Source organism: Belonocnema kinseyi, chromosome 4 (genome assembly GCF_010883055.1).
Source record: "Belonocnema kinseyi isolate 2016_QV_RU_SX_M_011 chromosome 4, B_treatae_v1, whole genome shotgun sequence".
Lineage (NCBI taxonomy): Eukaryota > Metazoa > Arthropoda > Insecta > Hymenoptera > Cynipidae > Belonocnema > Belonocnema kinseyi.
In genome coordinates, this window is record NC_046660.1 from 92,809,898 (window position 1) to 92,823,256 (window position 13,359).

At 30.0% G+C, this 13,359-nt stretch overlaps 3 protein-coding genes across 5 annotated transcripts in view; 2 read left to right on the forward strand and 1 right to left on the reverse strand.

The window, feature by feature from the left end:
- The first annotated feature begins 1,854 nt into the window (after positions 1 to 1,854).
- On the forward strand, positions 1,855 to 4,762 carry LOC117170481 (U7 snRNA-associated Sm-like protein LSm10). Its single transcript, XM_033357201.1, has 3 exons — positions 1,855 to 2,053; positions 2,141 to 2,258; positions 4,362 to 4,762. The coding sequence occupies exons 1-3, from the start codon at positions 1,893 to 1,895 to the stop codon at positions 4,554 to 4,556; spliced, it is 474 nt and encodes a 157-aa protein (XP_033213092.1). The 5' UTR covers positions 1,855 to 1,892; the 3' UTR covers positions 4,557 to 4,762.
- On the forward strand, positions 2,479 to 4,154 carry LOC117170479 (5'-nucleotidase domain-containing protein 1). Its single transcript, XM_033357196.1, has one exon. The coding sequence runs from the start codon at positions 2,530 to 2,532 to the stop codon at positions 4,018 to 4,020; it is 1,491 nt and encodes a 496-aa protein (XP_033213087.1). The 5' UTR covers positions 2,479 to 2,529; the 3' UTR covers positions 4,021 to 4,154.
- LOC117170480 (acetyl-CoA acetyltransferase, cytosolic) overlaps positions 4,696 to 13,359 on the reverse strand; it is a 36,332-nt gene continuing 27,668 nt past the window's right edge. For all 3 annotated transcript variants that reach the window (XM_033357198.1, XM_033357199.1, XM_033357197.1), the window contains exons 2-9: positions 9,156 to 9,370; positions 6,962 to 7,083; positions 6,740 to 6,852; positions 6,408 to 6,607; positions 5,886 to 6,115; positions 5,621 to 5,809; positions 5,385 to 5,547; positions 4,696 to 5,289 (exon numbers count right to left, since the gene is read on the reverse strand). In XM_033357198.1, coding sequence (XP_033213089.1) covers positions 5,171 to 5,289; positions 5,385 to 5,547; positions 5,621 to 5,809; positions 5,886 to 6,115; positions 6,408 to 6,607; positions 6,740 to 6,852; positions 6,962 to 7,083; positions 9,156 to 9,204 — 1,185 coding nt within the window. In that variant the 5' untranslated portion in view covers positions 9,205 to 9,370 and the 3' untranslated portion in view covers positions 4,696 to 5,170. The remainder of the gene's footprint in view (positions 5,290 to 5,384; positions 5,548 to 5,620; positions 5,810 to 5,885; positions 6,116 to 6,407; positions 6,608 to 6,739; positions 6,853 to 6,961; positions 7,084 to 9,155; positions 9,371 to 13,359) is intronic.

Consider the following 13,359-nt stretch of genomic DNA (forward strand, 5'->3'; position numbering starts at 1 on the left):
TTAATTTAAATCCAAGTCATATTATTTACTACTGCCCCTATTGTCTACATGACAGGTACTGTTAAATCTGTGAAGAAATTAAAAATTGTCAAATAATAAAAATGTGACATTTTTACTATGCCTAGAAAAATTGAAATTACAATGTTTTATATCAGAATTTCAGGTGTTTAAATGAGATTAATATCAAATTTAAAATCCTATTTAACGTCCAATAATCAAGTTAATGTAAAGAATTACTGAAAATAAAACCAAGAATCTAACAACCAAATTTGGACAAACACCACAAAATTTTCCCATTGCAATCTGAAAAAGACAAAATCTTCCTCATAAAAAATAAAATAAAAAAAATTTTCCTTCCTTCTGGCAAGAAATAAAAAAGAGGAAAGAAAAATGAGAAGGCAACCAACCAAATCCCCTTCTTTTATTTTTTTTATTTTTGTCGTATTTTTTTTCCATCATTATCAAATCACAATAAAAAACATTTGTAAAAATAATCACCATCGTTTCGGCACTCATACAGCACCCTTATCAAGGATAAGAAAATTATTTATTTTTTTCATTTTTTTTATTTCTGGTCAGAAAAAGGGACAATTTTTTTTCTTTTAATTTTTAGGAGGAAGAAATTTTTTTCTCTTTTTCAGATTGCAATGGGAACATTTTGTGGGGTTTATCCAAATTTGGTCGTTAGATTCTTGGTTTTTTGTTTTCAGGAATTCTTCACATTAATATTTATATTTTGTATTCCACATTGAAGACTAGCGCTAGCATAAAATGCATATCACAGAAAATAAAAGAACCTGAGGTCATATTCGTTTCCTTTTTACAAAAAAAAGAAACTATGCAATTTGGTCTCTAACAGAAAACTCGAGGAATTTAACCAAAAGTGCACATAATACCCGAATAAAACCGATTTTCATGATTCATTTCAAAATTATTAGTTTTATTGAAAATTTGTTTCAATTAAAGTTTTAGATCTCTATGTAATACATCTTTCTTGATGTATTTTTTTTTATTGAAGAAGCCCTTCTCAAAATAAATCAAAAAGGATGAAAAAGTAATATAAATAAATTTTTATATATTATTTTTATGTCATCGTTATTGTTATCGACAATTTCCAAAAAATTATAGTTTTTATGTTTTGCCACAAAGTATATAAGATTTTACCATTTAACATCCAAAAAGTTGTTTTTTACACAGGATGATAAAATCTTTAAAACGCTGTCAAGGTTTTTAAGTTTAACTTACTTTTTTTATGTAGACTTTTTTGTAAAAATATTTTTTACCCGGTGGTGAAAACAAGAGAAATGCAAAAACAACAAATTGTTGTAAAATATTACAAAAATAACACACAACAAGACATAGAAAAAAATGCAACATTTTTCAAAATAATAGAAAAATTCCTAATTTTGTGTAATTTTTATTTCAACAGTTTTTGTTAAATTTTGGATAAAAAACAAAAGCTAGAAAATTGGAAATAATCGACAAGTCGAAAATAATCATTTATATTTGTCATGAAGTTGAAAAAAAAAGTAAAATGATAAATTTCGAAAAATAACAACATGTTTTTTTATGGAACTGCAGATTCAAAAAATCTAAATTATAAACTTACCTGTAGTCAAGTAAGTTAGTTATAGACGGATATTATGAATTTTCCAAAGGAAATTGATGCAAATAAAAATCTTTTAAAAACAGAATTTGGGAAAAATTAACTTTGAAAGCTTGTTAGTTATTTTTTTGAAATGAATATGAAAAAATTAAGTCTGGAATTTGTAAATTTTGGCTTTCCAAATGTACCGCGCTTTTTGGCACTTGCGCAAATGGATGCGCATAACTCAGTTCCGATGTCAGTTGACAGTAAAGATTAATGTTTGTCAACAAATCAATTCGTAAAAATGAGTTTCTCTGCACACATTGGGTCCCGAACGTCGGCAAAGGAGAAATACAATATTTATAACAGTTTAGCCGTCTTAATAAAAGCAATTGAAGGCCAAAAAACAACAGTTGATTTGAGAAATGAATCTACTGTCACCGGAATCTTAGAACAAGCTGACGGGTTTGTAGTGTTGTATATTCATTTTGTCTGATTTGTGATTAGTGTCTCCAAGAATCGAAAAGAAAACAGTTTTCATTTTTTTTACAGGTTCATGAACATTGTGATGAAGGAATGTCTATTTACTGATCCCAGGGGTGATTCATTCACATATGAAATGTTTTTTGTCCACGCTCGAAATATTCGCTTCGTTCACATTCCCCCACACGTGAGTAATTTTGAAAATTCTACGTTTTCCCGCAATTTTGTGCATTAATATTAATGCTTTATAATAATTGAATAATGATAATAAAGTTAGCATTATTTTCTTTTGCTTATTTCCTTTTTCTTACTATCTTTGAGGGAAAATAAACATAAACAGGTGATTTTGCCAGTTAACCGCATAGGGCAAACATAACCTTAAGATCTGCCCATCTTTTCCCTCCGAAAGTCTCTTTTTTTGAACTGTAAACCGATAAACGTCAATTTGAGGGTCGTGAATGTCAATGCGGCAGTTGTCATTAATTTTTCAGACTTTTAACGTGCTAGATAATCACTTGAAAGTTGTGTTCTTCTCATATAAAGTGATATTTAAAACTAATAAATTCGATTGCCAAAAACGACTATTCTGTGTATTTCCACCGCCCAGAAACATGAGCACGATAAGGTTATGTGACTATGACTGCGTCGGTTTCGATCTGGACAATACTTTGTTGCAGTACAATATCACAAATTTGATAACATTGGAATACCAACTGTTGGTTGATTTCCTGGTCGACATGAAGAAATACAGCCCGAAGTATTTAAAGGAACCCTTTACAGAAAAGGTAATGGACTTCATGCAGAAGGGCTTAATTCTTGATTTCGATCGAGGAAACATTTTGAAGCTTGACGCCAGTGGTAGGATTTGGAGAGCCAGTCACGGGACTAAATTGCTTACACTCGAAGAATTAGAATCTACGTATCCAGGTCTGAGATGGGATGTTACAGACAAATTCTTCCAAGATATGTTCTCCACCTGGAACGGAGAACTTTCTCTGAAAATCAGAGCTCTTTTGGATTACTTCGATATGCCAGTGAGTCTCATTTTTGCTAAAATTGTTGATACTCTAGATGAGGAACAGAAACCAAGTGTCTACAATATCTGGCCTGATATTATGGAGGGTTTGACACACATCTTCTCCAGAGAACAATTTCAAAACAACGGCGATTTTTTTTCTGCTCTGAAATCAAACCCAGAAAAATACTTGCACCTCTGTAGTTCTGACACGATTTCATGGATTCGTGAACTGAAGAAGAAGAGAAAAAATTTCTTGATTACTGGATCGAACGCGGATTTCATTGACTTCACTGCTGGTTATGCATTTGGAAAAGACTGGAGGTCTCTCTTTGATATTGTCGTTTGCTATGCCAAGAAGCCAGGATTTTTTGTTCCAACTGGGAGAGATTTTGTTCCAACTGGGAGAGATTTTCTTCCAACTGGGAGAGATTTTCTTCGTCTTGAAGGATATGAAGAAAAATGTACCATCGAGGCGAAAGAATTGAAAGAAGGGGGAATCTATAGTCAAGGAAACTGGAAGGAACTTACGGATTTTTTTACGAGAATTACGGGAAAAAATAATCCAAAGTGCTTGTACCTCGGGGACAATTTAATACAGGACGTTTATGTTCCAAATGCTTTTCGTGACTGTGATATCATCGTTGTCGTTGATGAACAATTGGCGGAAAAAATGGTGCATCACGAACTTTCTCATTCTGACGAAATTATTATTAATTCCAAATTTTGGGGCTCGTATTTTTCTTTAGAGGAGCCCGAGGGTTACAGAGATTCCTATTGGAATCATATTATCAGGAATCATTCAAAAGTCTGTATTCCTAAAGTTGAGGTTATTGCCACAATTCCCTTGGATCAACCGATTGAGTGTTTTGATAAGGAGACGAAGAACGCAAACGGATATTTCCCTGCCAAGCCACTGTCTTTACATGTTTGATTTTTTTTTCTTTCGCTTCTTATTTCATATATCATGTCTGTTTCTAAACACAATAGACTTTCAGTTTCCATACTTCGTATTCTTCAGTTCTGAGTTCGAAGATTTAGTCAGAACTTCGTACTTTGAAAAAAAAATGTTTTTGACAAATCTGAAAAGCTTCAGCTAAAAGATTTTCAAGCATAGTTGCAGGCTTTAATTTTCATTTCTATTATTTTATCTGTCTTCCGATTATTAATATATTTTTGAATGAATAATTCCCAATGCTCCCGTAATCTTTAATTGAAACCAGAACCTCCAGATTCTAAGGCTTTAATGTCTATGATTTTCTTTTCCCATTAAAGATACCGATAATCCCAGCGATTCAGGATGAGTTGAGGAAAGTATCAGGACATCCCACTCGAGAAAAAAATCCAAAACGCACACTTCGGGATAAGAATGTGCAGAATGCTCAGCGTGAAGGGCTAGCTGGTGTTGCGGCAGTTTTAGAGGAAAGGAAAAGTAAAATTCTCGAAGAAACTACGAGTGAGTCTAAGTAAGATTTAAGAATTCGTTATAGTTCTGCGCAGAACGAATTTTGCAGGGAGGAAGCAGGTTTAATGTAGAATCTAGTATTTAAGAAACTAGATTAATGATACTTAAATAATTTAAAGTAAGAGAGACTCAAGACTTCTGAAATATGTATATTTTCTCATGAAAATGTTAGTTTTTCAGTATAAAAATAAATTAAGTCTTATTCTTAAAATGTTTAACACGCTTTTGATTAATCTGCAACTATACAATTATGCCTGCATACACAAATCCTTTATCGTTTCTCTTAAGGCTGTGCGTTTTGCAATAGGTTAAAGATTAAAAACAAAAACTTTGTCTCTGCCAAGCTCTTCACTGTTTTGCAAACTTATGGACACTTTTTTATCGCCTACTAATTAAAAATTAATTTAATCTATTCTAGATTATTGGTCATTTTTTCTCATATAATGAGATTTTAAAAAATTATATTTTCTTAAATCTTCTGCATAAATCTTTAAGAAGGATGTTAAAAAATTTGGTTTACAATACAAACTTATAGTTTTCGAATGTAGAAAATATCCTTCAGTACTTTTTTAAGATAAACTATTTTAAATAGTAACATCTTGGTCCATATAATCGAAAGTTAAATTCTTTCTACGGCGATAGCAATTCCCATTCCGCCACCTATGCACAAGGAAGCTACACCTTTTTTCGTTTTTGTCCGCTCCAGCAAATGAAGTAATGTCACTAAAATCCTAGCACCTATGAGAGAAAAGAAATAAAAATGAGCAAATATAAGAAACGAAAATTAAGAATCTGTAATTTAACAGACGATGGCATAGTTTAAAGATATTTACCAGAAGCACCAATTGGGTGGCCAAGAGCAATTGCTCCACCATTTACGTTTACTTTTTTAGGATCTAATCCCAAATTTCGAAGACAAACGAGTGACTGAACTGCGAAAGCCTCATTTAATTCATATAAATCAACTTCATCCTTTGTCCAATTAGCTTTTTTTAGCTAAAAAATAATTTCAGTATCAGAAACGGTGTTTATTAATACTAATATTTGATTAAAAGTATAGTGCACTTACAACTAATTCGACAGCAGGAATAGGTCCTGTGCCCATAATATTTGGTTCAACACCAGCTTGAGCAACGGCGACAATTCGAGCCAAAGGAGTTACTCCTTTCTCAGCTGCAGCCTCTCTAGACATTAAAACTAAAGCTGCGGCTCCGTCGTTTATCCCAGAAGCATTTCCCGCTGTCACGGTGCCTTCTTTCTAAAAAAAAAATTATTTAAGAATTTGTATGTTCTCTTGGCATAGGTTTAAAACAAATAAATTAGATGGTACATACTGGATCAAAAACTGGTTTCAGTTTTTCAAGATCCCCAATAGTAGAACCTGTTTTTGGATATTCATCTTTTGATATAATAATTGATACTTTTCTCGAAGGTATCGTGACCGGCACGATTTCCTTGTCAAAATATCCAGCTGCAATTGCAGCTTCCGTTTTTAATTGTGAATTGACTGCGTACTCGTCCTGATCTTTTCTACTAATAGTGAAAGATTTCGCTATGTTCTCAGCTAGAAAAAAAAATCCAACTCTTTTTATCTCTCTTTCCAATAAGTTACAGAACACATCTATTTTCATTTATATTATCTATATTTTTTTTCTTTTAATTCTACAATCGAAAAAAATCACAATGAAAATTAAAAAAGGGTGGCAAATTTTTATGGATAGCATGCTGGCTGAAATCTCGTTTTATTAATCTAGAATCTCGAGCAATCTCTCGGCAATCTCGAGGTGGCCTAGGGCGGACTGTGACCTGAAGCCGGCTCTGTACGCCATCATAGATTTGTTGGTGTTTCAAAATACCTGTGATTCCCATGTGAATCTGACTGAAGGCATCGGTTAGTCCATCACAGATCATCGTATCGATCATGGTTCCATTGCCCATTTTCACTCCATTCCGTATCTTTATAGCGTGAGGGGCTTGGCTCATACTTTCTTGACCACCAGCGACGATCACGTCACTCTCTCCACACTTGATGGACTGGTACGCATTTGTGACTGATCTGAAAAAAAAGAATACAATTTAAATCATAAGAGAATTCATTTTCCATTGCCTAATGTGTATACATATTGTGGAGACTCGCGTCTTTTCAACTTTGATCTTGATAGTGAGGTCAGGAAAAGAGTTGACATACTTGAGACCAGATCCACACAGCATGTTCACGAGATAAGCAGGAACAGAAATAGGAAGCCCTGCCTTTATTGCTGCCTGTCTGGCTGGATTTTGTCCCTGAGCTGCTGTCAATGCCTACAATTAAAACGCGTAGTCACCAATATTCAGATAATGATATTTAATTTTTTTTATCTTATTTGCTTCTTAAGGAGTCATACATAAATTACATAAAACTGATAAATACCTGGCCTAATATCACTTCTGATACATCTGAAGGTTTTAATTTTGCCCTTTCGAGGCATTCTTTAATTACTATGCTTCCTAAATCGGAGGCCTTTAATGATGATAAGGATTGGCAGAATGAACCTTGAAAATAAGATAAAATTGTTTAATTATTTTATTGCAGTGGGATTTTTAGAATTTTGTATAAATTCAAAAATGATTGGAAATTGTTGAGGTTTCAATGGGATTGAAAAAACTGATTTGTTGAATTTAATGAAAATTTAAGTTAACGAATTATTCCGTATTGGACAAGTTTCTCAGCAAAAGAAACTCTTTACAATTTACTGGTACTTTTTGAGAAAAGTCACTCGTTACCGTTACAAGTTGCAAAATTTACCTAACTAAACTTACTTTTAAAATTTACTTTTTTATTGCAGAAACGGAATTTCGGGTTTAATTAAAGGCTCTTGAGGTAATTGGTCGGAAGGTTAGAAATATTCGAATTAAAAGCAGGCTGTCTTCTGACCCGACAACCCGGATAATAGCCGTGAGTTTTAAAAAAGCGGGAATGTTTATCTATTAGTAAAGATCACGATTTTTCTGCACGATAAATTTTGTATATCAAAACTTCCAAATATGTAAGAACTTTTATTTCATGACGAAATTTATTTCTGAATGTTTCTAAACATTATGCTAAAACAGACAATTTTAATTATAAATAACATTTTACTATCACACTATAATTGGTAAAATTTTTTATACATTTAAGAGACGAGAAAAATAAAATAAGAGACCGAAACTTAGTGAGAATATCTTCATTTTTTGTCGTTAGCGGTGAAAAAAGAGTACCGATATCGTTAAAAAGACTTACGGGAATTTTTTTAACGATTTAGGTTATAGTTTAAAGAATTAGTTTAAGATTTGAAGATGTCAAAATATATTGAAAAAGTAACCTTTTACAAATTTTGAAAGGTTTTAAGGAAATCAATAAAAAATGCCTATTATTCCTGTGAAAATTTTTAATGATGTTTGATTTTGAAAAAATTAATTTCAAGAGAAAATTGAAAAAGATTTCCAAACATTCCATACGATCCTTAAAATTTCAAAAAATGCTGAGATGATTTTAAAGCAACCATTTTATTTTGAAGATTATTTACAAAAATCCATTATAAAAATTATTTATTTTATTACTAAGTGAATTTTACAATAATTACGTTTTAAGCACATGTAATTATAATTAAACACTCATCATACAAGATTAAAAATAGTTATATCTAATTACTCTTCAATATATACTCTCTAATACCAAAGACATTAACAATTATATCTAAAATTATTTATCAATTAGAATGCCAAAAATAATTAACCAAAGATATGTTTATAAAAAAATAACTTTCATGTTAATCAAACCTGATATTTTCTTATTAATGTAATAAGATATTACAGCATATAAGAAGAACGCATGGGAAAACCTTATTTTAAATGAGATTTATTGATCGTGCTTCAAGCAATAAGAGATTTGTTATATATAACCGGAGATAACAAAAAAATAACCGGGAATTCGGTAGGCGTAAATTTGTAGACACCCAGTAAAAATGACTTCAAAAGTAATTTGAAATAAGTTACAAGCTACAGACAAAATGTAACTGAATAAAAAAAATTGTAACTAAGTTACAAGTTACTTGTTTAAAAAAGTAACTGAATTACAGCAAAAGTTACTGCAACTTTTTTAGGAACTTCGTAACTTTCCCAATACGGGAATTATTCATTAAACCTTGATTTTTATGATAAGACGTTAATAAATCAATTATATTCTTAAAAAAATATAACTTTTTTTCTCTGATTGATACTATAATTACAAAATTCTAATTATTTATAAACAATATTCATGGAATAATTACGAACGAGTATTTATGCATTGGTTTAAGTATTTAAAAAAACAGGGACTTAAGAATAAAAACAATGTTTAGAAAAATAGTGGTATTCAAATAGTAATTATACTTGTTTGAATAATTTTGTAAAGAGAAAGGTGAAATTGGAAAATATAGGAAAGTTACTAGAAATGGGATAAAACTATATTTGATTAAAGTACCACTATTTAAAAACGGGACATTGTACTTTTAGTAATTTAAAAGGGGTTAGTGGCACATCCAAAATGAAACTTGGTTAGGTTAACATTTTTGAGGGAATATAATTTCGAAAAAATTGTACATTACCTATTGGAGTCCTGACAGCCGATACAATAACTACTTCGCGATCACTCATTATTGATTATTCTTTTAAATTTTTGAATTAAAACACTGACAACTATGCGCCGACTGCCGCTGGAGATCGCTGTAGCGGATATATGTAGTAACTAGCCTAGCAGCCGATGTCAGAAAGCTGACGACATTTACCAGGGTCGTGTATACAATTCAAGTTGCCCAAGTACCTAAAATTATTATTTAAAATATTTATTATAACAATTCTAATACCAAATTTTTCAGTCATTTTTTTTATCTGTAGGAGATTTATTTTCTGCAAAATTTTCTGTTATTACAAATTTCTCAATTGAGAGAATAATAGAATAGATTCTAAACATAACATAATAATTACGTATGTGTAATCTATTTTTTATGAATTGCTTTTTTATTGCTGACAAAATTACATGTGAAATTTAATTTTACATATTATTTAGAAACAACCGTATAATAATACCAATCACATAATTGAATTGCCTCGTTTTACCCCTTAAATACTAGAATTGCATTTTTTAAAGATAATTAGGGCCTATTCCTGTTTTGATTCAAATGTGTATTTGGAGTGAAAATTAGCTAATTTCAATAGTTTTTGTGTAAAATGTTTTTTTTTTCTTATTCTAACCCGACCATACAAAAAAAAAGATTGACATAAAAACTTTGAAACTTAGCCAATTTTTTTACTCGAAATAGATATTTGATTCAAAACAGAAATACACCCTAATTATAAAAAAAAATGTAATTCTAGTACTTAGGGAGTAAAATAAGGCAATTCAATTATGAGGTTGGGCCTTGGTTCCAACGCCTTCAAAGTGAAACAATCCTTTTTATTGATAAAAATATGTTTTTTTTACTCATTTTGGAAAATTTAAGACCGGTTTCTTATAGGGTCACTCCATCAATGATCACCTAAAACCGATTGCGGTCAAATTTTATAAAATTTGTTTAATTGGTCTATAATTATATCTTATGTTTCTAGATTCGATTCGTTTATTTTTAAAACAATCAATTATTTTTATTAAGACAGAAAAATGGTTGAAAACATGTGGACGTGCAAAAAATGGCGATAGCAAGTCATTTTTAAATAAATTAAAAACTAAATTTACTTGTTGAAAATTAAGTAGAATGCAACAGTGCGATCAGGGATGATTTAAATTTATTATCTATAATGATATTTTAGAGTTATAGTTGAAATAGGAGGGGAAAAATGTGTTTGAAGTAACCTGTCAAAATGTGTCATTTTCGCAAAATTTGATCATTTATTACAAGCAAAATACACCACCGAAAATTGTAAAACTTGTTCAGAAACAAGGATTGGTACCAACCTTTTGCAGGATGTTCAGTAAAACTGCTCATTAAAACTTATTCTTCAAGATAATCGTCCTCGAAAACCTGAAAATTAGCAAAAAACACTACTTTCAAACTCGCGTGTTTCCGTATATACATTTTTGAACCAAAATTTCTCTGTGATTAATTGATTTTTTAAAATTTTAAATTCAACACAAATTCCGTAATTATAATTTGTTGAATAAAAAAACTTCTCTGAATTTTTCAGACTTTTCCCTACTTCCTCTGGCTTGTACCAACCCTGGAATAATTTGAAAACTGATTAAAATGAGTGATTTCTTGTGCTTACTTAAGAAACGGCATTTGTGTTGAATTTAAAATTTAAAAAAATCAAGTAATCGATACGTTATCTGCTTCCTTCATATTGATTTGCCCACTTTGATTAAGTCTATCGAAAACGATCTGTCGAGACAAATCTTAAAAATATATTTAAAAGAAAACCACACAGAGTACATCCGCGAAGTTTTCGTGAATGATACATATACAAGTTCAAATAATTTATTCGCTCAGATAAATTTTTATTTAAAAATGTATATTCGGTAATACGCGAGTTTGAAAGTAGTGTTTTTTTCTAATTTTCAGGTTTTCGAGGACGAATATCTTGGAGAATAAGTTTTGATAAGCAGTTTTACTGAACACCATGCAAACGATTAGTACTATTCCGTGTATCTAAACAAGTTTTACAATTTTCGGTACTGTCACTTCAAACACATTTTTCCTCTCCTATTTCAATTAAAACTCTAAAATATCATTATAGATAATAAATTTAAACCATCCCTGATCACACTGTAGCCTTCTACTTAATTTTAAACAAGTAACTTTAGTGTTTAATTTATTTAAAAATGACACGCTATCGCCATTTTTTGAACGTCCACATGTTTACAACCATTTTTTCTGACTTAATCAAAATAATTTATTATTCGTCAAATATACGAATTGAATCTAGAAATATAAGAAATAATTATAGACCAATTAAAATTTTTTTCTAAAATTTGACCGCAATTATCGGTTTCAGGTGATCATTCATGGAGTGACCCTATATTATGGCATAAGAGGTAAAATATTTTTATGCCTTGAAATCTGGAGATCTCCTTGAATTTTTGACTTAAAATTTGAGTTTGATTTTTTGTTTTTCGTTTAAAACATTTATTTTATTGAAACGTAAAAAGTGATTTAAATCTTTTAGTCTGTTATGAAAGAAACATCTCGTTTAGAAGAAATTTTGCAACTGAAAAGTTTTTCATTTAACGGGAGATAATCTGTTTTTTGTTCATTACAGAATAAATAAAGAGATTTCAGGCCACTTTTTGTAGATTGTACTAATTATTTTATAGGTTGCAACGAACAGACTTTAATATTGTGAATAATCTCGTAGGTTTTTTATTTCTCTCCAATAATATAGACTGTTAAAGTATATATTTTTTTGTGTTATTCAACTTACAAATTATAAAAATTATTAGTAGAAAATTTCGATGTTAATTCAGTTTCAGAATTGTAATGAACCATAGCTACAAAACGGACATTTCGAAGGGTTAACGAGTCGTTTTTTTGAGTATACGCCAGATTCCAAAATATTACAAAATTAATTCTAAGGATTAAAAAGTATTTCAAAAATATTTCACGTATTTTAAAAAATTGAAAAGGGGATGCACATTAGATTTCAATTTTAAACGATTTCATAATGTTTTAAAAGATTGCACAAATATTTTAAATGTTTTAATCATTCTAAATGTATACAAAAGATTTCAGAAAAGTTTTAAAAATATTACAAAGAATTAAAAAATTTCGAAGATTTTAAACAACTGCAAAGGGTTTCAATTTTCAGAAGATTCCATAAGATTTCAATGATTTCAAACGAACACAAAAGATTTTACAAACAAAAATTAAAGAAATATTTCAAAAAGACTTCAAAGATTTCATGAAGATTTAAAAAAATTTCACAAAGATTTCCAAATATTTGAAGACTTCAAAAAATTTACAAAAACTTTAAAACATTCCCAAACATTTCACCTAGACGACGTAAGTTCACAAAAAAAATTACTTTATTTATGGACCTGGAAGAACATGATTTCATGACCTGGAGAACCTGGAATACTCCGAATTTTCTTCATATGAATTATTGGACACCGTGAATGTTGAAAGGTACTTGAAATTGTATGAAGAAAATATTTACGAAGATTCATTCTTTATTTTTATTAAACAATTCTACCAATTGACGATCACTAGGGTCTTGGTGATGACTGGATGTTTTATATTAAGACTTATTTCTTATCATTAAAAAAAAATTGCAAATGGCTTGCATAGCCTATCACTAAAATGACTTGTAAATTATATAAGAATTGATGTAACTTTTTCAACAAGATCTTAGCTTTTTGCTTCGATTTTAACATTTTAATACTTGTTTATACAACATTTTTAGGATTTTACATTGATCCAATTTGGAATAAGAAATCGAAACAAGAATATAATATACGTTTATGCTTATATTTTTACAGTATTTGCTATAATTACAGGGATTTGTAGGAAAAGTGACAAATCTAATGAGGTAATTCTACTTTTTGAGGAAAATAGAGAATGTTTTAAATTTAATAGATTATAGAAATGCTTTTAAAAATTGGAAATTGAATTCCATAAATACAAACCTATCTTATATATTTTGAACTGAAGTAACAAAATTGATTATCGATACATTTACAGTCATTTTTCTCTAGGAAATAATTATTAGGGAAATTATAAATTACTCATTATCAGCAATTCTTCATGAAAAATTATTCATTTTTCTCGGTTTATAGATAACTCAAACGTAAAGAAACTAAAAATAACGCCGAGATTTTGA